This window comes from Halictus rubicundus, chromosome 8, assembly GCF_050948215.1.
Source record: "Halictus rubicundus isolate RS-2024b chromosome 8, iyHalRubi1_principal, whole genome shotgun sequence".
NCBI lineage: Eukaryota > Metazoa > Arthropoda > Insecta > Hymenoptera > Halictidae > Halictus > Halictus rubicundus.
In genome coordinates, this window is record NC_135156.1 from 13,487,101 (window position 1) to 13,511,982 (window position 24,882).

The following is a 24,882-nucleotide window of genomic DNA, read 5'->3' on the forward strand; positions in this document are numbered from 1 at the left end:
CACAAACGTTGTTGATTTGCTGCGGGTATGCTCGTGTATGCACACGCATCAGCTTAAGCAATTGTATATGCAGTTTACTACATTGGCTAATGCATCATGCCAGAAGACAAAATCGTATAAATTGTCGTTACGGTAACATTTTCTGGATAATGTTCAATCGTTTAATTCAGTTATAAAATAATGAATGATACGCGTGTCATCAGATAACTGTTGGTCAACAATGCGTTGAATAGAGTAATATTTAGTTGACTATAATTTATTTAAATAACTTACGTAAAAAAAAAGATTCGAATGTATCAGTTTAATTTATCTTTGTTTTTATTTAGTATTGATTATTCGTTGACAGAAGCTCTTTGGATAGAAGAGAAAATTTTTAATTATACGAATATAAGCGATGGATCATATTACTGTGAAGAGATTAACTATCAATTTATCAAAGTTTGTTACAAAGCAACTTGGAAAATATAATTATAAACAACTTATCAACTTCATTTGCTTTAGAGACAAAATAAAATTTACTCTGAAAATTGGGTAGTGGCTTTTCTTATACCACAATAAAAAAATGTAATGCTAATCTGCAAAATACAATACTTTCATCCTTGAGAAAAGAAAGACGATCGATACAATATTAAATTCTATTTGGGTTGCTTTTATTAAAAAAGATCGTAATATTGTTGTGTAGAAATTCCATGATTTATGCAAAATAAGAATGGGAAAATTGTGTAACATAAATTAATACTTTAAGAGACTAGCAATAGCATGCATAAGGGACATAACGCATTTATCACATTCATATGGCATCTCTGAATAAAACACATTCAAATCTGAACTGATGAATGTAAACTGAGGACTGTATTTATTCCTATTTTCAAAAAGAGTTTATTATATATTTACAGAATACATGCAATGGACGTAAGATTAAAAAACGAAGTATTGTAAAATGCATTTTTACATGATAAGTCGAGCGTGATGGGTGCATAACGAAATTATTTAATTTTCCTCTTTTAATCTAGACGAGAACGCGATAAATTCTACAAGGCTGTAATATTTATACGGGCACATACGATAATTATAAATATTACTTATGATGTATAGTAATTAAATCTTAATCTCATTATTTACAAATAATTTATTACAATGTATGTAAAAAATGGCGCGTGTAAGTAAAGAAAGCTATGCACAGTAATTATAACTATATTGCTTCAGGGGGTTAAAGTCTTCGTTTATAACGCCGTAAACAATGAAGAAATTGGAAAGTACATGTGAAGCTGAAGAGAGAAAGATAATATAAGGTGGGTAAACATAAAAGAAAATGGAAACGAGCGTTGCACATTAAAATGCAAAACGCCGTTGGTAAGATTAATCGTCATTGTTGTTATTAGGAGTCAAAATGCGGAGTTACAGAGAATGAAACAAGAAAGACCGAGAGAAAGGAGAGGATCATAAAAAAAGAGAGAATGGAGAAGCGCGCAAGAGAGAGCGAGAGAGAGAGAGAGAGAGAGAGAGAGAGAGAGAGAGAGAGAGAGAAAGAGAGAATGCGAAAGAATATGTTTGCTTATACATATATTTATATATATATATATATATATTAATCATATATATATATACATATATATAGATACATATTATTGAATATATATATATATATTATTATATATATAATACCTTATACAGATAAAGAATATTATATAAATATATAAATAAATTTAATATTAATGTAAGCATTTTGTCAAATATCAAACATCATCTGGAGGCGAGAAATTAATGATGATTTAACCTGTACCAAGTATGTAAGTTCATATACTTGTTCATAAGGTAACTAAAAAGAACCTATTGCAAAAACGTTTTCATTTCTGGTCGTTTGCTATGAGAAACATGCATCGATGCTGTAACTTGTATTTATATTATTATTCGATTTTCGCTAGGCTCACTGTAAGTGGTAACGTGTAATAAAATCGGTCAATAAAAAGCTTGTATGCTTAACGAATTCTTTTCACGGTGAACCCGCCTTTTTGAATTCTCGCGTTACCCGCAAAAAATAACTTCCATTTTTACACACGCGCTGTTTAAACACGGAACGAGAACACACGCAAACTATTTTGTATTTCAAATCATTTTATTTCACCATTAAAATTAATCTCACACTGACGATAGTATCTTCGTAGTTAACACTTGTTGAGTATGGGTTTGTGGTAAGTTTTGTAAAGGCATCTGCCAATCTATGTACAATTTGTTGATCCGACTGAGCGCCTAAAATGTTTTGCACAAGCTGCTTGTATTCCTCTTGATAACAGATTATCAAATGATAAAGGGGATGATGTGCTGCAGATATGAAACCTTCATCGATTTCTTGTGTAAAAAGCGCAGTCATCAGCAACTTAAAAAAGGAGACATTTTATTAATATTTCAATTGTCGTATTGTCGTATCAAGACGAAACAAACATAATCATTTACCTTTAAAAATGGTGCAAGCATTTGGTTTCGTGGTTGGTCATTCGGAGTGTGTGAATATATGTGTTCTGCTAAATATGAAATTATATTGCAACACAACCAAGGTATTCCGTTAATAGGCGAAAACAAACCCCATTCTAAAGATTCTAACATTGGTTGCATTAATGCAGGGGGTAAATTGCATGCTTTGTCAGAGAAATTTGCACAAAAAGATGTTATCATTTTATAGTAGCTATAACAGAAATGATCATATATTTATTTAACCACAAGGTATAAAAATTAGTTAGAGTTTCGATTGATTCAGTTACGATAATAACATATTTTCACTTACAGTGAACATAATATTGGAAATTGTAACAGGTTTATAGTCACTATAGGTATAATTATATTCAGGCCACATAAGAAAACATCTACGAGCATTGTTGCACTCAGCGACAGATCATACAACATTTCCATTATGAATTGTATATCTTGGTAATTGTCTTCCTCGTCTAAATTGATTGCGAATCGGTTATTATTGTGTCGTATATAACTTTTCATTGTATTCAAAAATACTTCGTATATCTGCGATTCTTCGGTCTGAAAGTATAAAACGTGGCTAAAATTATATAAATATCAGTATTATCCTTTCTTTGTAACACTATTTGTAACAACATGCAACAATTAAAAATATTTTTACCCCGGACAGGTGAAGAGGAATCGTTACTTTTGAGCATTCAGATAACAATTCCAAGATTAATTGTACTATTTGCTGGTAATTATGATACAAAGATAGTAAGTTAGGAAGTTTCTCTAATACCGGAAACATATATTGAATCAATATTTTGGATGATGAAAGTACATGTTGACAACCCTGTGCAACTCCTATTATATATTGAAACATTTTAAGTATGATAGATTTATATACACAAATGATGATACATAATTAGAAAATACAATCTTTTCGAATGCAAGAGTATAAAACTTACCAATAAAACGTTCTAAAATGTCTATAATTTGAAACTTAATTTCTTCTTGCTGATAGGACTTTAAGAACTTTTCATCCGAGGTAATTTGTATACACCTGTCACGGAGTGGTTGTAATAAGGCCTGTGGCCAGTAACCCCCTTCTTTCTTTGACTCTGGATCCGCGAATATACATACAATCACTACTTGTATTAAGCCTCTTTTAACTTCTGATGGAAAATCATATTGTCCTCTCACTGCCATATCCCAAATAGGCCTAAACCGTTCGGATTTCAATATTTCCGATGCTCTAAAAAGTAGCAATGTTTTTACTTCAAATAAGATATTTTTCCTTTTTATTAAATGTTATACATTAACGAAAAACTGTGAGTTTGAATTTACAGATTGAGATACATGCTAGTAGCATTTGATGAAATGTTCATCAAATTATACGCCTAATGTTAGCAACTATTTTTCATATCACTATTACATACTTACTTCTTCTGTGAGACAACAAGACTGTTTAATAATTTTATAGTTTCATGCATTATCGTAGGCTCGCTTCTGAAAGCATTGATACTATATTCGATTTTGTCTAAAAGAAAGTTTATAGCCCACGTTGCGCCAGAACTACCTTCTCCAAATACTTCTAAGAATGTGGTGCTTGGTACTTCGTAGCTTTCTCTAGGTAAAAGATAACTGTTTGCCCATCTGTTCAAAAACCATATTATAGTACAGCTTAATACAGGACTTAAAATGCTGTCTAGACGAACAGATATTGCAGTTTTTTCTATAGCACACAGACGAAAAATATCTGTGACAAAATGAATAACATGATCCACCGACTCTATAGCAACATTAAGATCTGACGAAACATTCTCTGAAGCTACTAAAAGTTGTGATGTAAGATTTATATCGACTTTTCCTTGGTTTGCCTAAAACATATATTAATTTATAGCATGCTGTACATATTTTAGTTTAACCTTTTGCCTTACAAAGGTACATTATCGTTAATAATTTTACGTTGTTATTAATCATTTCCCTATATTTATGAAATATTTTGTAAATATTTTTTTTGTTCTCTTGATGTCTACTGAACGAAATTAACAGGAGACATCTTTGTATGTATAACGCAAAATTTGAAATTGATTTATTTCTACAAAAAAATACATAAAATCTGACGAATTAGTCCTTTCCTATCAACACATACTTGTCATTTAATTATATCTTTGTCAAAGTCCAGTTAATTTCCAAAAATTATAGTTTTCGTACGAACCTGTTCCTTACTGTAATCATTTATTTCCGAAGGTATTAAAGCAATCTCGCCAATAGATTCCATGCAAAGTACATGACCTGATATAAGTAATAGCCAGTGTATATCTTCGTACAATTTACATGTATAAGTATCATTTAATGTACTTAAGGAGTCAACTTGTCCCACTAATTTGTTCAGAATTTCACGTAGTTTCGAGGTACGGTCTTTTATGAAATGGGATAACAGTGAGAGAGAATGATTTAATATTTCTCTTCCAAAACAACCTGCAACAAAAAAGAAATTTTTTACTAACAAAGCATCGTTCTATCACACGATTATGTTTATAAGTGCAATCATAGCATTACTTTAATACCAATATCTTCCACAAAAAAAAGAATTCATTGAAAAAAAGCTTGAAACAAGATTTAAAAAGAAAACCTACCAATTGCTTGCAATTTTTCCTTAAACCTATCTTTATCATCTTCCTCATTTTCATCTTCTTTCTTGTTAAGGTCTTTCTCATCTAGATTTCTCACACCGTCTGGTGGACACAAGTGACATTGGACATACGTGGTAAATATTCGCGTAAAACTTTGTTTACAAAATTCGTCGAAAATCCCTTTTTCATTCGGTAAAAAATTCACATCTTTTGACGAAATACCTATCCATACTCCAAATAAAATGTCTAAACCCTCAGAGAATAAGCACTCGCTTGCATACAACTGTAATCGATAAAAAAATTCTTATTAAACATTATACAGAAATTTTACTATTATTATAGAATATTCTACGTAACTTACAAATTCTTCTTGCGCCGAATTTTCCACATATAGACACGTTAATCTACACAACTGTTCCATAAAAGCTTTTACCATATCTTCAGGTAAAGTTGTAAAATTTTTACTAACAAATTTAGTCAAGTTCTCGACAATCCGAGCAATTCCAGGCGCTTCTTGGTCGATAATTTCAATATTTGTTATAAACTCCAAAAATCTCCGAGTGTAGTTAGAAAAGTATTGTATTTTAATTTCTTTAGATGAAAATATTGGACCATCCAAAGTCCCTAACTGTACTAGACAGATCCTCGCTAAATGGGCTAATTGTGGATTACTTCGGATTTTCCAATATAATGTAAAAAATAAATCCTGTACACGTGGAGGCAATATTACATCCTGCCAGCTTTCGTCCAGCCTTAAGTCCACGTGCTCATCATCAAGCATATTGTTGAATCTAACAATAGATTGTACAATGGTATAAAAGAATTCAATGCAATTGAAAAATATTTAAATAGTAAGAGTAAAATACTTATTTGTGAAAAGTATAAAGGGCGTACATATTATATCGTAACATTCTACATATTATCGGCCAAGTAAATATGGTTTCTAAAATTGGAAGTAAATGTTTGAGAAGTGCCAGTGTATCGTCTTGCACATCCTTTTTAATCAGTTCGTCGAGAATTCCAAGGCAGAACTTAAAAATTCTTTTCAAATTTTCTCTTTCAAATGCTACCTTTTCAGCATAATGAATTTCCATTGAATAACCAATATTTGAAGTTTTAGCATCGAATTTATATTCTTGCAACACAGCTGATATAAGATTACAGCCTAAAACTTTCTATAAACATTAGAAAACACATAATAAGTGGCACGTAGTAAATTCAAACAGCAGCATAAATGTATGTAACTGTATTTACTCTTGCTAGGTCGCCAGTCATTATTAGGTTTTCGACTTCATCCAAAAACCGTTGCTGTTCTTGTCCAGAATCATTAGATCTGTTCCTTTTGATTATAATTGCAATAACTTGCAATATTTTCCCTTTGATATATGGGGCCAAATGTGGTTTATTAATTGTATAGTGTAAAAGATATTGCCTTAAAGCACAAATGTCTTCCTTGGGTAAATTTGACCATTCTTCTACCAGTGCTATTTTTAAAAGACCTGCTGCCTCAAAAAGAATATAATCATTTGTATTTGTCTCTAAAATTTGGCGACAGAGCTGATAAGGAGATTTAGTTTTTCGAAAATTTAAGAAAACTTCGTCTGCAGATTGTCGTTGTTGTACTGTGGATAAATTCGGTGGTGCCTGAAAAAATAACAGAGCTATTAATAATAATGCTGCAAGGAAATGTTTTCTTCCAAATTAACATAGCATACATAAATTAAACACAATAATTATGTATTTATAAAGAAACTGAATTCTTGAGAACTTTACAATGATAACAAACAATTATATTGTACAGCTATACTTAAGTTACTTAAGTCATAGTTACACTTAAAGTGCTATTTATATATCTACTTGTTCAGCCAACGTATACAATCTTATAATTTAAAATATACGTATCTACAGATTTTTTTTCATAGTGCTAAAGAAATTAACCGTAACAACTGAATTAATTATAATATATCGTATAAAATACACAATTGATATACATAAACATATATTATTTGATAGTTCTTAGTATTTACAAAACAAATTTATCATAACCTATAAAGAGAAAGAAAGTTACTCTGAGAAGAGTATGAACTTACTAAAATGACTTGTGCAGCTTTTTCTAATTTGTTAATTATTTGTTCTGCCATCTGTTCAAACTTATTTGTATAATATCAACTCTATTTACGTCGCGCTACTCGAGAGACAGCGGGAAGCTAGAAGTCAACAGAAAGTTCATCTTTACCCTGATTGGTTGACTACTGGTTGCAGTAGCGCGGCCTCGTGGCAGAAGACAAACAGGAATAACATATAGACATAACAAAATTTTCGTGACACTACGAAAAAATCTATACGCAATGTGCATCATTGGCTGAATTCAACGAGTCATTTGGAGGTGAGAAGAATCAGCTTTTACTAATTTCGTGGGCTCACAGTCGCATTAAAAAAAATTAGTAATTTATTACAGTTATAATAATTAAAATTTATAAGTAGATCTTACAATACATACAATATTTATATTACAAAATTATTTACAATATCGATCCGCTTTCATTTTACTTCTTCTATCCAAGAGAGTTTCATGTAAATTTCCTTCACGCTTTGCTTTTTCTAATTCCGTATGATTTGCTTTGCTTATCTTCAACTTTTTATCCTGAAATTTCTGGAATTTTCTCCTGAAAGAAATCATTGTATTCATAAGTTATTACAAAAAGTTTACAATTAATCTTGCTCTACTTACACGTAGTTCACTTCAACATCTAATAAGGAACCTTGTTCTTCCTTTGGAATGTCTTTATTTGGGTCTTGAGTCTTCTGAATTATACTCCTTATTGTACAAAATTCTGAGGGTCCAGCAGTCTTGTTTTGACAAACAATGTCATCTTCTTCTGTTAGTGATATAAAGCAATTATTGCTATTTAAGATAGCAAGTTTTTTATCCTAGAAACAAAATAGATAAGATTTAATGTCATATCATCTTGTATCGTTTGTTATTTAGGTATTCATTGAAGTACTTGAAAAATTGGTTCCCATTGTTCAATCATGCCCACTGCATCGCTTCTTCCAACAACAATACCGTTCTTATCAACACCCAAGTATTTTCCATAGCCAGACTTTAATGCAACTTTTGTTTCGCCTGTTGGAAATGCTGTCAAAATTTCTTCCGGAGAAGGTCCCTCACCCTCATTATGAGGAGCACCTAAAGTAAATAATCCATTATCCAAAGCTTTCATGTAAGTATTACTTCCAAACTCGATTGCCACTGTCCCTGTCACTTCTGATACTTGTGTAGCTTTCCACCAACCACCTAAAAGTAATCTTCAATTAAGTACTTTGTAACAAACTAAATGCCATTGCGAATAATATATATAATCAGAATACCATGATTTACAGTGTCATTATCGTCAGTAACAGTAACGTGTTCCCTTTCTTGCTTTTTTGATTTACGTTTTTTTGACCTGTAAAATACGAAAGAAAGATTATGTTGTGAAAGTAATAACAAATCGGTTAGTTTTGAGAGGTTAATTGATACCTTATTTTTTCTCCTTTCAACACCAATTTTCCTGTCCGCACTTTCTCGTATTCGGACATTGTCACGTACCGATTTTGTATTGACTTAAAATTATTAAATTATTACCAAAAGTGTTGTGGTTTCTGCTATGCTTAAAATTATTGTATAATATAAATCATATTATAATAGAAAGGAAATTTCCTCTCTGATTATGCTTTCTAAAACTAATTAATTTTAATTGATTATTTACTGACGAAAAACTTTACCGTATGCAAATTATTTGATTTTCAATAAAAAATGTAAACTACATATGTCAAAAACAATGACAAATGTAGCATAACGTTGAACACAAGCACTATTAATACGATATTTCAGATGGCGCTAGTAAGATAAATAGTGTTTATACAGGGTGTCTAAAAAATTACGACTAGAGTTTCTGTTCTCTGTATATTTATAAATGTAAAACCAATACAAAACTGCTGACATCCATGTATTGTAAACTTAACGTGATTGTTTTTATAAATATATGAAATACAAAATTTGAATTGAATATATCTTTTAATATAAAATGAAGTAGTGTAAATATGAAACTTGTTCGTCCTATTAAAAAATTGAAATTACAAATCGTAAATATTTTACAAATATCGAATTAAAATTAATATACAAGCATTATACAAAATTCGTAAAAATAGATCTACATGGTCTACATGGTACATACAAATTTAAAGATTCTATTTTATTCAGTAAAGAGTACTGAATTTGTTACTACATAGTTGTGGCACATTTTGAGATGTATTTATACATCTATAAAAATCCATCTTCAGCTTGTATCTAATATATAAAACTCAATGATATAAACGCAAATATTACGTATCATTAATTAACAAGACAATATTTGGCATAGGTGCTAAAATATATTGAATAATTTATTTTGCCAAATTAAAAAAATTTACTTAACACAAATTTTACGGAGATGATGTGAAACTGTTATTCGTAAATTCATCTGAATTTATACAAGAAATTAGATTGAATAAATAAAATACGAAGATTCTTTAAAATCCTGTCACTTATATATACATATATATTATTCTTTATCAAAACAAATGGTACATGTAGACGTTACATATGTCAGCCAATTTTTATAAGTTATAATAATTTAAAAAATTACGAATATAGTTTCTTTTTGTGCATTTTGACATCATTATAATTAATGGTAAGGTGACATTCATTAACTTTTTTTATTTGTGAGGTATTAACATCTCTCTGTTGTAGTAAGAATATAGAGAAAAAACTTGATAAACTATACTTTAGCATAGTTATAATTTGAAAGTAAAAATATTGATAGCATAGAATTTTCATTACAATTGCTATTTATATCGAATGACGGATCTTATTTAACCCTCGCTCAGTCAGCTCCGGGTCACTTGTGACCCACGTTTTGAGTGTAGCGATGAGGGTGCGCGTGCATTCGTTATCTTCTATATTTTTTCAACAAAATCTTCCCCTCTCTATATGTATATATAATAAGCGTCATTAGATTTTATGTTGTATCGAAAAGATAGGTTTAAAACATATATTAATAAAAAGTTGGCATGGGTAGGTCAAAAGTGATCCGGTATTGGCCTACGCCTACTGCATTGCTCTTTCAGGTCAGCTGTTCGAGGATTAATTATCATTGAAAGCATTATATGAGGCAACGATATTTGTTTTATATTAAGTGTTAATGCAATCATGAGATATCAAATATGAACAGTACCTATTTTTTTGGGCACTAATATATTTCTGTAAAAATCAATTATTTGTACGTCTAGGAATTGGATGTCGAAGTACTAAAACACTGTCCGCTGATATAATTGGTAATAAATTGTCGCAATGATGATTAACTAAATGACTTACACTATCGAAGACACGATCTTTTGTGCGAACCTAAAAATTAAAATTCCAACGAATGAAAAACATTGCAGTTCTCTATTTAATATGAAAAATAAATATTTTCTATTAACACTACATCAATTTTTGCTGAGTACTTACAACACCTTCGGGATCAATTAACAATAAATGTTTTGGTGTACCATTGTTCATTCCAGTGAGAACATATTGACCTGGTGAACCTTGAGATTCTCGAACCAGAAAATCGCCATCCTATTAAAATAATATTAAGACGTTTATTAAAACGAACATAAATATCTTTATATATTTGTTCTATTGTTCTTACCCGTGTAAGCATAGATTCTGCTTCAGCACGACTAACACTGCCATGGAACCATATTTCTTGCTTTAGTTGTTGCTTCTGAGAATGTGGGCTTAATCTATTCATATCCGAGATTGCAGAACTAAATGGCTCTAAAAGTTGTACATAATAATGATAATGATACATAGAAATATATTTATTTGTTCTGTTTATGTGATCAAGAAGAAAATTAAGTACTGCTTACGCATGTCAAATACGTCGAAAAGTGATGTTTGATCACGATGGCTTTCCCTGGTCGCTGCTATTACACTATCATTGACATAATTATGTTCAGGGGGCATACTGAAATTTGCAATGGTTCCATCAGAATTTAAGTCAATTAAATTACCAGTCTCTGCAAAACCAATAGAAGTTATTTTCAACATGATTTGAGACAAGTCACAGCATTCTTTACGAGTATAGTATGACTTGTGAATAAATCCTACCTGCCCATTGTTGGTGTCTATCAGAATTCGAGGGAAATGAATCGTGTAAACCAGAATTTTGTGCGCTGTTTCGTGTTACATGATTCTGTCCGGAATGATGATGTTTTAAATTGGGTAATGTTGATGCTGCGGTCGGCAAAGGTGGCACCGGTGGAGGTCCGATATCTGGTGGCACTTTGCCAGGCAAATCATTGTAATAATCTCTATCTGCTTCTCTCATTCCATTTAACATGGGACTGTAAAAAGAATAAATATTGGACAAAACGTTCATAAAATTCTTCTGCTAAAATTATTAACCCTTTGCACTCGGAATTTTCCATTTTATTATACATATATGATCTTTTTTATTTTAAGCATATGAAACTATGAATATTTAGTAATTTATCAACATGTCACATAGTCTCAGAGTCGCCACTCAAGTGCTAAGGGTTAAAGATGAATTATAGTTACTGTAATGAAGTTGGTTTTGTAAGAAATTCTTTAAATCGCAATTCGAAAGCTTGGCCAATAGTAGATATAACATCTTGTGCTAATCCACCTCCACATTCTAATACATAACAAGCACGCCATTCTTGCATGTTCTTTGCAACATATGCGACAAAGTCCAATATTTCCTATTGAAATATAACAAGTAGTTTATATTCTGAGATTTTATAAAACATTAATGAAAAGAAAAACTAAACAATACAATATACAATTTACCGTATCTCCACCAGAAGCAAAAGATATCCGTGGCATTTCATGTTTGGCAATTATATGTCCAGTTTCTAGATTAGTCAAGGCTAAACTGCAACTACTAATAGTTAAGTTTATAGTAGCACCTGTATGCTCCATGCGAGGCTTGTCTGCTATTGCCTTAAGCACTTTCTTATCGACCTAAGTAATTAACACATTAATTTTTAATCATCGAAAACATAAAGCACTTTAAGTTTGATAGTTTGCTGTAACCCTCTCACAGCAGACCCTTCTTGTAACTATATAATTGATGATTTAGGACCATTACTTCATGTATCAATTTTTTAAAACATATTCTTGAAGGTACTTCTTATAGATACTGTAATCTCTCTATTGTGCCTAATACAACAGCTGTTTGTTTAATTAATTTGCCAAATATTTAGTAATTGCTGTCTACTGAACTCTGCTGTCAGAGGGTTAAAAGAAAAAAAAAACAACATTATTTTTAATAAATACCCTTCTTTTCTTATCTGCAGACTTTAATCCTGCAGCTTCACATACTCTATTTATACATTCTCTGAAATTATAAAAAAATTGGTTTGTATATTAATTTATAAATATAGAAAAGTAAAGGTAGCAAGAATATAAAAAAGACTTACTTGGCAACACATGATCTCGTTTCGAAGTCTAAGCTTTTCATGGATGTATATACTTCGAGACATCCTATATACTAGAATTGTTTAGAAAGATACAATAAATTATAATTTTATATTTCTCCAAGTTTTTTTCAAAGAAATTTATTCAATTTCATTGAAATAACTAAAACACTTACCTTCACTGTGTATGTAATTCCTTCTTTACTGACTAAATGATCAGGGTGTAACCAACCCCTGGCTGGTTTACTTATGAAACTGTTACCTCCTGTTGCCATCTCTAAATTCTATCCACATAAGTATAACTGCAACAAAACATTACACAGCGACATTATCAACTAATTAACTCATTATTTGATGCTCCTTTACACAAAAACTGAGCAGATTAGATTGCATACTATTACACACATATTGCATTTCTAATATAAACTATAAACATACTTGGATGACACAGTTCAATATTTTCTTTCTGTCGGATTGTAGGAATTGTTCATTGTGTCGGTACTCTATTATATTTAACAGATGTGTTTTAACAAATTTTAATAGATGTCATTTATTATATAATGTTTACAATTCTATTTAATTCTGCATTTTATCGGAGGTATATTAATGACGATAGCAACAGTATGTGAATGATTGAAACACTGTTAAATTGTAAGAAAGAAATATTCGACTACTGAACGCATGATTTTACCAGGAAATGAGATCATACCTCACAGACGATTACTGGGATCATATACCCGCGATCCATTTATACGCGTTCGCCCTGTTCATTGTTTCACGGAAATTCTTTATTCGTTTTACACAAGGCGATATTGCGAAAATTGCGTATTTAACTTCATTTTCTGCCACACCACAAACATTGGTCACATCACATTGACTGTCTTATGGAATTCCATGCATACCGAACTATCGATAATTTAATTGCGTTCCCTTTTTCACCGACTGTACTGTGCAACGACTGGAAAGGATTCCTGATGCAGGCAATATTGTAACTTGGGATTCCCTTAAACAAAATATAACTAGCTAATTAAAACGACTGTTGCACTTTATTTTGTACAAACTATTAATTTCCCGTTTACAATATGTAGAGTAAAAATAAATGATCAACAGTGCTAGGTTCTTTCTGAAAGAAGTATAAATTGTTCTTCTTAATAAAGATTATTGTTGACTAATGTACATACTCACAGTACATTTTGCTATCAAAGCATTATGTTGGTACACTAGAAATCCTTATCAGCTGAATTTCAAAGCCACAAGTCTTTCTAAAACATTATTATTGCAGATATTTTTCAGTATCTTTGTATTTTCTTTAACGACTATTTAGCTATTTCGTCACAATTAATAATAACTTAAAGTTCTGAAATTTATAGTCTATATGATACAATGTATATGAAATGAAAAATAAAACATTTTATGTACATATATTTACATAGCAGCATATGTATACTTACAATGTATTGTGGTACCGCCATGGCATACATAGGTTGATGGCGCTAGCGAGACACGTTTATTGTGCACACGATTATTTATGTATACTTGCTTAAAAATAAAGTTCTTAGTAGTACATACAGTTTGTCAGTAAAATAGTTATAATGTATTACAAAGATTTTTACAAGTGAGGGGAACAAAGTTGTTTCAAAATACGTGTTGCGCAATGAAACCGTGATGTTTACTGGTTCCTCAAACGAATCCCATTATTTGAAACGTCAGTTCTGTTAAATGCAGTAACATTCGTATGATGATTAATTTACAAGAAACTGCATTATTTATGATACATTATTGTATAGAGCTAATATGAATAAAGAGGAATGAAAGATGAAAAGAGTGAAGAGACCGAATCCGCTGTTTGAACTTTGGTTACAAGAATGGCGGCAAGAAGCTTTGTCCCGAAATTCGGATATGCATTATCATTTTTCCAAAGCACTTGCCTCATTGAAGAAATATCCCTTGCCACTAAAGTCTGGGAAGGATTGCATAATTCTACAACATTTTGGTATAAAATTATGCTCGATGCTAGATAGGAAGCTTGAAAAATATAAAGCTGAGAATGGAGGTTTGATAAGTACTGATGATTTTATTTGCAAACGTTGTAGTAATACTGAAGAGCATGTACCTAAAAGAAAACACAAATCGCAACCAATTTCAGTAAACGCAGAAAAGCCTGCACCCAAGAAGGTAAGGCTATATAAAATCAAATCATAAAACAATTTTTAAGAAACTGATCAATTTGAAAGAAAAAGTATGCGATAAAATACACATTTTTGTATTTCAAGACAGAACTTGCAATACTCAACAAATGTAATTTATCATCATGGAACTTGGAGAATTATGCAGTTTTGATGATTTTATACAAGAAAATACAAGAAATTTATTCTTCAGGTATCCATTACTTTAGTTTGTATGTCATTGCGTTCTATATTGTTAAATTATTGTGATTATTATTGTCTTATTAGGGTTTGTTGCCGAGGATGATTTGTTACTCGAAGTAAAAAATTTATGTGGTAATGCGTCGAAGAATTCAATTACAAGTTTCTTTGATAATGGCTTGGTACTTAGACTAAGTGCGCCAAACAGGTAATGAATGAACTTACGTTATTATACTACAGTTACAGTATTATTCATATCACAATAATTTCTGTAGGTATAGTCTTACCGAAGCAGGTATGAATGTTTCAAGGGAAATCTGTGAAATCACTGCCACAGATGCAAACCTAGCTATCTCTTCTGATGTTCTAAATAACATTCAAGCAAGTTTAGTGGCATTATTTCCACAAGAATCAGCAAAAGCAGGTACAAGAAGCTGTAACAATACAGATTTAAATACGCAACCATCCAAAGAACATCAGAAGAATATTCCTAATAGTTTAACTAAATCTTCTCAAGTTGAGAAGTGTCGATCACCAGAGAAACTTGTTAGAAACAAAAGAAATGTGCAACAATCTAGTCAGTGTTTTACACAAAAGAAATCCAAGAGAAATAATGTTATAGAAATTCCTGACAGATTAAATGATGTGAACTCAGATGCATCCAACAAAGAAAATGGTAGAACTCTTTCTAACGATCATGTGCAAAAAAAAATATATTTACATTCTAACGAATTCGATATAATATTATTAGTGGATACACAAGAAACTTGTGGGTATGTATCATATTACTTATTATTTCTTTTGGTATCTAGAAAATATTTTTTAAATATTTTATCTCAGTGGAAAAACAAAACCTCAACATGACGCTACCCTGTCGGAGTTATCGCAATTTGGGGTATTATTTGAAGTGCGTCATTTAAAAGTTGGGGATTTTGCATGGATTGCCAGGTGTAGAAATACAAACAACGAATTGATCCTGCCATATATAGTAGAAAGGAAGAGAATAGATGATTTAAGTGCTAGTATTACAGATGGAAGATTCCACGAACAAAAGGTGATGAAATACTGAAATGTTTAAATTGTTCTATTAATTTGTTTCTAATTAATATTTTTAAAAATCTGTTTCATATAGTTCCGACTGAAACAATCCGGAATTGAAAATCTCATGTACATAATTGAAGAATACGATAAGGGCCAAAGATTGGCAATACCACGATCATCGCTAATGCAAGCTTCTATAAATACTTTAATACAAGACGGATTTTCAGTAAAGTACACTAAGAACCATAAAGACTCAATGTTTTATTTGTCGTCGTTAACAAAAATTTTCAACGACGTTTTTAGTGTGTGTAACTTTTCTTTTTGAAAACTGTTGCTTGTACGAATCAATTATTAGATTTCATTGAAGAATGTTACTTACTTATAGTTCATACTTATTACAGAAAAAGAATTTGGTCGGATGCAAAAAGGACACTCTTCCACAAGCAGATATTCTAATCGATACCGTAAATCTAATGGAATTTGAAGAATTTAATAAAGCAGCATCGAAGCAAAAAGTATAAAAATTAAATTACTTTAACAAATATAAGTGTAATTATATATAAACAAATTGTTTACTTTTCTGTTTAGGTATTCAAAGTAACTCAAATGTTCATTCGTCAATTGCTACAGTTAAAAGGTATATCTGTAGAGAAAGCGTTTGCGATTGTGGAAAGTTATCCGACACCGAAAGTACTGGTTAATGCTTTTCAACAATCCGATTGTGATGGAGAGTTACTGTTATCTAATATACAAGCTGAAAATAAGAAACAGGTCCTTGGTCCAATAATTAGTAAAACAATTTGTCAGTTATATACGAGCAAAACGCTAAGTTAATGAACTAAATTTTGTATATGTACATATAAAATGAATAAATTTTATTACAATAACGTTTACTACTGTAATCATCACGTGTACATTGTTATATATTTATATGTCTTGTTTAATGTATTATAAGCTAACAATAAATCAGCATATTTTAATATATTTAACCCTCAGTCAGGCGCAATATGAGTAAGAATAGAATCGGGCGCATTGTGCGTGATAGGCCACTTTTACAAAAACACATATGTTACTCAAATAAATTCATGTTTATTATTCTATTTGCTTACAACAATGGCGAAAGCAATTTCTGAGCATTCATTACAATAAAAAGACAAAACAACAAACATTGGCTGTGCCTGTTAGATCAGTTGCGCCCGACGGAAGATGTTACACATGCATTTGGATGAACTATAGAGCTCTGGTGTTGCAAACTGCACTGCGCATGATCACGTAACGCGCAACACCTAACATACGTACCTCATAAATTAAAAATTATACATATTATGCCTTTAAAAAATATACATATATACAAAACACACATACATATATACATATATATATAAAATATAATGTATGCATTGATATTTACGCGTATTATTGTGTTTTGGGCATGCGCACAAATGGCGCGGGATATGGTTGTCATTTGTTTATAACGACCGCGTGCAGAGAAGCAGAAAAATGAAAATCGCTATTGCCATTCGCTATCGTGCATTCGAAAGAGGCAGGCGATCGAATCACGATCAGTGGATTTTATTTAAAGTTTCCTTTGGTCTTTGTTAGAAGCGCATTAAGACAACATTTGGACTAATGAACCCGGTAAGTTTCAGTCTTCTCTATTATATTAATCTAAAATATTATACAAAATTGTACATCCTTTGATAAAACTAAAATTTGCCCAACTTTGCCGTTCCTTTGCATTTTCTTAATTATAATGGCGAGCAGTTTGCTGCACATTTAGAGTAGTTGTTTTTGTTTTAAAGGGTGTAGAATTTAAACTGTAACTTGGTATATCATGATATTATTTTTCATATACATTTCAGATTCCAGGCGGACGATCCGAGAGGATTATCCATAAACCGACGAGATATGAAAGTACCTCGTCGGATGAAGAACCACGGCAGCGAAAACGTCAGCGACTGCTACAGGGTTTACCGGAATTCAAGAAAAATCATGCATTGTCTTCCACACATACATCAAACACACCTATACCCATACATACATCCGCACACACATTAACCACACCTACATCCATACAGACATCACACACATCTACATCCATACAGACATCACACACACCTACAGCCATACAGACATCACAGCTAGCTCTATACATGGATATGTCACAACCACCTTCATCCAAACATACGTCCTCCTCACACACACACACCCCTCACATCTGCCTGCCCACATACCTCCTTCACCCATATACACATCCTTCCCACACATATCCCTCTCACACACATACACACCCCACACACACTGACACGTCCAACACATATATACCTCCCACACAGCCATACACAACCCACACACAGACATATTCACTCGATCCCCAGGTACAGACTAATGCTAATTTTTCAGTTTTAGAACAACAAGAAAATACAAAGAAACTGGACGAATTTATGGTACGTTTGGAACGTATAGAAACAAAACTGGAGTAAGTATGACATTTAACAAATTGAAATGACAGTAATGACATTATGATGGCAATAGTTATCAACAATTTACATAATGTACTTTTTCTTTGCAGCAAATTGATCGGACTCTTGGAGCAAAGCTTGCCCGTGAGAACTATGGCAGAAAACCACAATGTCTGCCTCTTCAAACGAAAGAAGGGGTAGACAAATTTGAGAACTGCTCCGCCGAGGAGTACAATAGTGTGGTAAGTATATGCATTTATGCCATTGTTGTATGTGTGTGTGCGAGCGCGCGTGTAAGTGTATATATATTAATGGTTACTTTTTTTTTTTAGGTAAACTATTTTTGCTTTGTAGGAGGTCCCAATTTAAAAAGTTTAATCAATGACTGTTTTCGAGAGGCAATCGCAGATAGCCTCTTATCCTCCTACACGTGGTTTGGCACAGACAGTAGCCAACCACTCTATAGAACGAAAATTGTGCTGGCCATTTTCGGTAAGAATTATTTATTATTATTATTACTTTAATACATTCACATTAATATGACTGTTTCAATAACATTTGTGTAAAATAATGTTACAGATGCTTCATGCAAAAGCAAGGTATTCGCAAAGCCCACTCGCCGCAAATTTTAAGATTCAATGCGAGTGGTGCTTAAAGCTTCAAAGGAGAGGGTCCGGCATAAGAAGAAATCGAACACTGCGGACAGGATTCCCAATTCTTGGGTCTGAGAAGAGCCAGAAGACCAGCAGTGAAGAGAGAAGAGAAGAAGAGGACAACCAGCAGAGTTACCGGAGGCGCTAGTGGAGGGAGGAGTTTTAGTGGGTAGTCCCTTGCTCTCACCACTCCTCTGAAACGGGGAGTGATCGCTTGGGGAGTCCCACACTTTCTCGGGGTTGGAATGGCCCCGGGAACTTGTGCGTAAACGCATTAAACCTCCCTCCACTTAAAACAACAATAATAAAAAAAAAAAAAAAACACCAAACAGCACTTTTTAGTGCTCCAAACAGCACTTTTCAGTGCTCATTTTAAATTACACATTTAATAAATTCAATTACAACTCTTAAATTACTTTTAAATTATCCCGCCGCGGCCCGGTCACGTAACGCGTTTCGTCTCTGTTGTGCGTACTCTAAAGCGTAACTTCCCCTCAATTCGTGCTCCCACCCCTCATCTGGCCTACTGTCGGGGCCCTTTTTATATGGCTGATAAAAACTCACGTTTGGCGATAGGATGCCTGACTTTGATCCAGGGTCAAGGTTAAATCTGGGCCCAGGCTAAAAATTGGTGTGGGGGCAGCACCATATTGGAGGCACCGAAATCCCAAGCGTGAGCACTCTCATATCCTCTCTGATACACAGAGTGATGCGAATAAAGCACCTTTTCTTATCAAATACTTCTATTGTCGTGGAATTGTAATCTAGTTGCGGTATTTTATACATAACTACTTTACTTTTTAATTGGATAGATATTGAATGTATGTCACTAAAGAATTTGCAAAAAATATTCTAGATTTATCAACCTCTGGCGGCAAATACAGAAAGCATTACGACATGAGACTAGCAAAACTTGAACGCGCTTCGAGTTGCCAATCCAGTATCGAGCTCCGCATCGTAAGTCACGGTTTATACGGTTATAAACGTATCTCGGGGAGTTTGTTGTTCGCTTCCTTAGTGTATTGTATGTATTTATATTGGTTTTTTGTGTAAAACCTGCCGAATTTTTACAATGAGTGCCGAGGAGGAAGTTCTACGGATTCAAAAGAAATTGAACAAGATGTCGAGCGGTGACGGGACGGTGAGTAAGTGAGTAAAATAAAGATAGTTGTGTTTCGCTTTGCAGATTCGGCCTCGCTCACCGAGAACGAAGTTATAGTTTTCAAACTAAAATACAATTACCGCGATATCATTCGATCGTGCAACGTGTACGAACCTATTATCCTTGGAAATTATACTTCGGAACGATAATATTCATGTGCGCGCTAATTTCAGTGAACACTCGATGTTTGTATTACCTAAGGCGGTCAACGCATTGTGGAGCTTGAATATCTAGTATTCTAATTTTAACATAATAAAGCGTTGGTAAAGGTTAAACCGTGTTCTAAGTGTAAAATTGATTAGAGTATGCGCACGTTCTGTTACATAGTTTCATGTTAACTTCATTGTGGAAATAATGATAGTGCAGATTCAGTACTTGGAAGTGTTTAAGTGTCTACAACTGTTATTTGTGTTATGTGTTATCTAACAAAAAGTTACTGTCATCAATTTCAATTATGTTATTGAGCCATACGAGTTTAACCTATAAACATTTATGTGGACAGCGTATCAAAATAAATAATATATAATGATAAAATAATAATTTCAAGTTTAAACCAATCGATCCGTTAACTATTAATATTACATTATACCATGTGTTCTGTGACATACCGATGTTTTACATACATTTACAATTCATATCTTTGAACACCGAAGAAAGTAATTACTCCTGTTTCAGGGTCAAGAACAAGCTTTGGACTTACTGAAAGTATTGCAGAAACTACCAGTTGATTTAGAACTTTTGACAAAAACTCGCATTGGAATGACAGTGAATGCATTGAGAAAATCGAGTAGAGATGAAGAAGTTATATCACTGTCCAAAACTTTGATAAAAAATTGGAAAAAATTCTTATCTGGTAAGAGATTACATTTATTAAAATGAGTATCGCAAGAGAATTAGTCAATTTGAATCGTATAATAGTGTTCACAATTATTCAGGATCAAATAAAGAAAAGGATTCTACATCTTCGAGCAGTTCAAAGAAGAGAGACGATAAATCAGAGAAAAATAAAGATGAAGGAGATCAGAAAAAAGATAAAGACAGCACTGACGGCGATGTCAAAATGAAAGAAGAGAAACCTCATAAAGATATGCAAAGGAAACAGTCAACATTCCCTGCTCCTACCACAACAGATGCAGTTAGGCTTAAATGTAGAGAACTACTGGCAGCAGCTTTGCGAGTAGATGGAAAAGCCATCGAGGGTTGTGCCTCACCAGAAGAACTGGCAGAGGAACTGGAGGAAGCAATTTATGCTGAATTCAAAAATACTGACAACAGATATAAGAATAGGGTTCGTTTAAACCTTCGACGTTTACATATTTGTATCTTTATATCAGCCAGTCTGCAATATGTAATTAATTTTTCAGGTGCGAAGCAGGGTTGCAAATTTACGCGATGCAAAGAATCCCAATCTTCGAACCAATTTCATCGCGGGTGCTATAACGCCCGCTCGGCTTGCTGTCATGACTGCCGAAGAAATGGCGAGCGATGAGATAAAGCAGTTGCGAGAACAGTTCAAGAAGGAAGCAATCAACGACGCGCAACTTGCTACTGTACAAGGCACGAAAACCGATTTACTGAAGTGCGGTAAATGCAAGAAGCGCAACTGCACGTACAACCAAGTACAAACACGTTCAGCCGACGAACCTATGACTACTTTTGTACTATGCAACGAATGTGGAAATCGATGGAAGTTCTGCTAAATAGTCCTGACTCTTCAAGGTTCTATCCAGGAAGGAAATGTATTTCGTTCAAGACCTGCCTATTAACACTTGCCAGAGTTAACAAGACCTCATTGAAGATATATTGCATGAAATTTACGAGACACGGATTGTACATTGACGAATTTTTAATCCCTTCACAAGTTTCAGAGTACACAACTTGTTGTATATATTGAAATTAAAATCTGATAGGCCTCAACTTGAAGACGTCGCATTAAACTAGAAGAAAATTCGATCTTGAATCATTGCTCGAAACTTCGGAAAACGCGCGCGCGAATTATATTAAGGTGAAAGTAAAACTTTTCATTTCACATCGTACAAGTTCTCACAATGTTTTATCTATGAAAACGTTCTGAATTGTGAATACAGTTCTGAAATACATGTATGTGACACTGTAATGCAGTACATATATTTGCTACCCTACCTACGGTACAAAGGAAAATTCCAGTGTTAGAGATAAGAGGATAACGACTAAACGTAATAAGAATCGTTACATTTTCGCAAGTATGTTTGCTGTTGCTTTTGGAAGATACGCATTTACATCTAACATTACATACAATACATTTTTCTGTCTACGATTCTAAATGATCGACTACTTATGTACACCATACAGCTATTATAAAGTACATTTTTTCATTTTTATTCTTACCGCTTTTACCATAAGACAAGGCAAATCCCGGCAAGAATCATTTGCTCCGTTCAGGGGTCCATACAGCGCCAATTGACATAGTGGCAAAACGTTCAAACTGTTAGCCAAATTTACCGACAGTCGATGATTGTTAGTAACCGTGGTGTCGCTGATAGTAAATTCCTTAAATGTGACATTGACGGCATCTAGCGGAAGATATTAGCACAGACGAGGTATAGGAGCTATCCTCTCTGCCTATACATCGTCTGTGATATTAGAACTGTTCCGTCGGTAATTTGAGCTAGTAGTTTCAGAGTTTTGTCACTACGTCAATTGGCGCTGTATGGACCTCTGAACGGAGCAAATTATTTGCACTCGGCACGTAGAAATTTTGAAATGCTCAAATTTGAGTCGATTCTAGATTGTATTTCTGTAGAAAATTTCGGACATTTGAGAGCTAAAATTAACGTTGGGAGATGACACTTTATGATAGGAATATTATGTTTAAAAAGATATAGGATAACATGTTGAAAAATTGAGAAAACCCAACCGTAAGCTTAAGCAAAATTGTCAATTTTAAAATGTATAAAATTATTGTTCCATTTTCTTAATGAAATAAAATTTCTCCTGATTCCCCTCGGCCACTATTTAGCACCTGTTGAACACTCCAAAATAACCTGTAAACACAGGTTTAACCTGTAAGTACTCGATTTGTATTCAAACATTTATGTATGTATGCTGTAACAATAAAAATAAATCACCAATGTATATTGTAGCTATCATGACGCATCGTCAAGTGTTACCACCTATTTGGGTTTCAATGTCTATTATCTAGGAAACTGCGTCACAGTTAGCCATTCTGTAGATAAACATTATATTTAAAAAGTCATGATACATTTTTCAACTAGCTATATATGAACACGTGTGTTTCGAGTACTTAGTAAATTGTCACAATGAAACCTCTCGCTAATTTGCCCGTAATAGCAAGATTATCGAAGAAAGTGATACGAATTTTAGGATGTAATCCAGGACAGATGACATTACAAGGTACGAACACATATCTTGTGGGCACTGGATCCAAGTGAGTACCAAAAATATATCTTTTATTGTTAGTTATAACAAAATTTATAGTATGATGCAATAACACGCTTCTTCGTAGACGTATATTAATCGATACAGGAGAAACAGAAACTGCTAATGAATATATTAAAGCATTATCTCAAGTTTTGAGAGAAGAACAAGCTGTAATAGAACACGTAGTTATAACTCACTGGCATCACGATCACATAGGTGGAGCAAATGCAGTTGAGAACATGTTGAACACTCTGAACCCTCCTGTACGCAGTACTATTTGGAAATTACCGAGGTCTTCAGAAGATAAAGGTCCAAGCAAAGATGAAAAAGCAACTAATTGGCAACCATTAAAAGATAAACAAATAATGGAAGTAGAAGGTGCCAAGCTTTTGATTGAACATACTCCTGGACACTCCACAGACCATGCTTCCCTATTTCTCCAGGATGAAGGAGTATTGTTCAGTGGAGACTGCATTCTTGGAGAGAGAACAGCTATTTTTGAAGACCTATATACTTATATGCAGTCGTTGAAAAAGATCTCTGCAATGAAACCTCAACAGATTTACCCTGGGCATGGGTCAGTCATACTGGATGCTGAAGCCACTATTAATTTTTATATTCGACATAGGGAGAAAAGAGAGGCAGAGATTTTAGGTGTTTTAGAGAAGAATTCCAAGACCAGTACTTTGTCAGAGATGGATATTGTGAAACATATATATGTGGTAATAACTGTTACTTTATTGTTTATCTTCATTGAATATCTTGGAAACTTATTCAAAGATAAAGCCAATCCTACAATTCTTCACAAAATTTTTTTAACAAAACTACAAGAGTATTCCCACTAAATAGTTTAAGCGTTAATGTCTCAACATGTTGAACATATCTTTTTTAATAAAATATAACAGACCGCATATTAAATATTTTCATATTTTCAGAATACGGCGCAGATTATGTGGGAAGCAGCAGCTTACAATGTATTTCACCACTTGAATAAATTGCAGAAAGAAGGAAAAGTTAAGGGTGAGAAAGGAAAGTGGCAATGTTAATGATGTAACAAACTTAGGCGAATAATTGTGTAATTAAGAATTTTGAATTTTGTTAACAATTATAGCAACTATTATAAAATTATATTTATTGACGTTAAATAAATGGAATCGGTAATTTATTCTTTTATAGCTT

At 32.9% G+C, this 24,882-nt stretch overlaps 6 protein-coding genes across 15 annotated transcripts; 3 read left to right on the top strand and 3 right to left on the bottom strand.

The window, feature by feature from the left end:
• Positions 1-311: 311 nt before the first annotated feature.
• LOC143356826 (exportin-4) lies at positions 312-7,363 on the bottom strand. Of its 3 annotated transcripts, XM_076792835.1 has the most exons (12): positions 7,181-7,363; positions 6,345-6,734; positions 5,985-6,265; positions 5,452-5,881; positions 5,094-5,373; positions 4,673-4,935; positions 3,895-4,331; positions 3,420-3,706; positions 3,131-3,315; positions 2,783-3,030; positions 2,455-2,683; positions 312-2,377 (listed from the first exon to the last, which is right to left on the bottom strand). In XM_076792835.1, exons 1-12 carry the CDS (start codon positions 7,229-7,231, stop codon positions 2,117-2,119), a joined length of 3,342 nt encoding a protein of 1,113 aa, XP_076648950.1. In that variant the 5' UTR covers positions 7,232-7,363; the 3' UTR covers positions 312-2,116. The 3 variants fall into 3 exon arrangements, with proteins under 3 accessions (XP_076648950.1, XP_076648951.1, XP_076648952.1); XM_076792836.1 differs by lacking the exon at positions 7,181-7,363 and having other exon boundaries at positions 5,985-6,255; positions 6,345-6,481; XM_076792837.1 differs by lacking the exons at positions 312-2,377; positions 2,455-2,683 and having other exon boundaries at positions 2,825-3,049.
• Positions 7,364-16,908, top strand: Mus81 (mus81 structure-specific endonuclease subunit). Of its 4 annotated transcripts, XM_076792843.1 has the most exons (10): positions 7,364-7,476; positions 14,387-14,592; positions 14,693-14,774; positions 14,873-14,978; positions 15,053-15,173; positions 15,241-15,738; positions 15,806-16,019; positions 16,098-16,310; positions 16,408-16,521; positions 16,595-16,908. In XM_076792843.1, exons 2-10 carry the CDS (start codon positions 14,465-14,467, stop codon positions 16,838-16,840), a joined length of 1,722 nt encoding a protein of 573 aa, XP_076648958.1. In that variant the 5' UTR covers positions 7,364-7,476; positions 14,387-14,464; the 3' UTR covers positions 16,841-16,908. The 4 variants fall into 4 exon arrangements, with proteins under 4 accessions (XP_076648958.1, XP_076648955.1, XP_076648956.1 ...); XM_076792840.1 differs by having other exon boundaries at positions 14,387-14,774; XM_076792841.1 differs by lacking the exon at positions 7,364-7,476 and having other exon boundaries at positions 14,056-14,592.
• Positions 7,526-8,972, bottom strand: Frg1 (FSHD region gene 1). Its single transcript, XM_076792861.1, has 6 exons — positions 8,859-8,972; positions 8,614-8,696; positions 8,463-8,539; positions 8,096-8,388; positions 7,822-8,021; positions 7,526-7,756 (listed from the first exon to the last, which is right to left on the bottom strand). Exons 2-6 carry the CDS (start codon positions 8,670-8,672, stop codon positions 7,609-7,611), a joined length of 777 nt encoding a protein of 258 aa, XP_076648976.1. The 5' UTR covers positions 8,673-8,696; positions 8,859-8,972; the 3' UTR covers positions 7,526-7,608.
• Positions 8,612-13,591, bottom strand: Shc (SHC-adaptor protein). Of its 3 annotated transcripts, none has more exons than XM_076792851.1 (11): positions 13,309-13,591; positions 12,776-12,901; positions 12,603-12,673; positions 12,460-12,520; positions 11,971-12,144; positions 11,719-11,882; positions 11,269-11,504; positions 11,028-11,177; positions 10,808-10,935; positions 10,624-10,734; positions 8,612-10,518 (listed from the first exon to the last, which is right to left on the bottom strand). In XM_076792851.1, the coding sequence occupies exons 2-11, from the start codon at positions 12,872-12,874 to the stop codon at positions 10,384-10,386; spliced, it is 1,329 nt and encodes a 442-aa protein (XP_076648966.1). In that variant the 5' UTR covers positions 12,875-12,901; positions 13,309-13,591; the 3' UTR covers positions 8,612-10,383. The 3 variants fall into 3 exon arrangements, with proteins under 3 accessions (XP_076648966.1, XP_076648968.1, XP_076648967.1); XM_076792853.1 differs by lacking the exon at positions 13,309-13,591 and adding an exon at positions 13,038-13,282; XM_076792852.1 differs by lacking the exon at positions 13,309-13,591 and adding an exon at positions 12,995-13,282.
• Positions 16,909-19,870: 2,962 nt separating the features above from the next.
• On the top strand, positions 19,871-22,399 carry Tfiis (RNA polymerase II elongation factor). Of its 3 annotated transcripts, none has more exons than XM_076792857.1 (4): positions 19,871-20,262; positions 20,959-21,136; positions 21,219-21,571; positions 21,648-22,399. In XM_076792857.1, the coding sequence occupies exons 1-4, from the start codon at positions 20,194-20,196 to the stop codon at positions 21,981-21,983; spliced, it is 936 nt and encodes a 311-aa protein (XP_076648972.1). In that variant the 5' UTR covers positions 19,871-20,193; the 3' UTR covers positions 21,984-22,399. The 3 variants fall into 3 exon arrangements, with proteins under 3 accessions (XP_076648972.1, XP_076648973.1, XP_076648974.1); XM_076792858.1 differs by having other exon boundaries at positions 19,873-20,270; XM_076792859.1 differs by lacking the exon at positions 19,871-20,262 and adding an exon at positions 20,542-20,684.
• Positions 22,400-23,402: 1,003 nt separating this feature from the next.
• On the top strand, positions 23,403-24,868 carry LOC143356600 (endoribonuclease LACTB2). The gene is made up of 3 exons (XM_076792432.1): positions 23,403-23,710; positions 23,789-24,425; positions 24,639-24,868. The coding sequence occupies exons 1-3, from the start codon at positions 23,583-23,585 to the stop codon at positions 24,747-24,749; spliced, it is 876 nt and encodes a 291-aa protein (XP_076648547.1). The 5' UTR covers positions 23,403-23,582; the 3' UTR covers positions 24,750-24,868.
• The last annotated feature ends 14 nt before the right edge of the window (positions 24,869-24,882 follow it).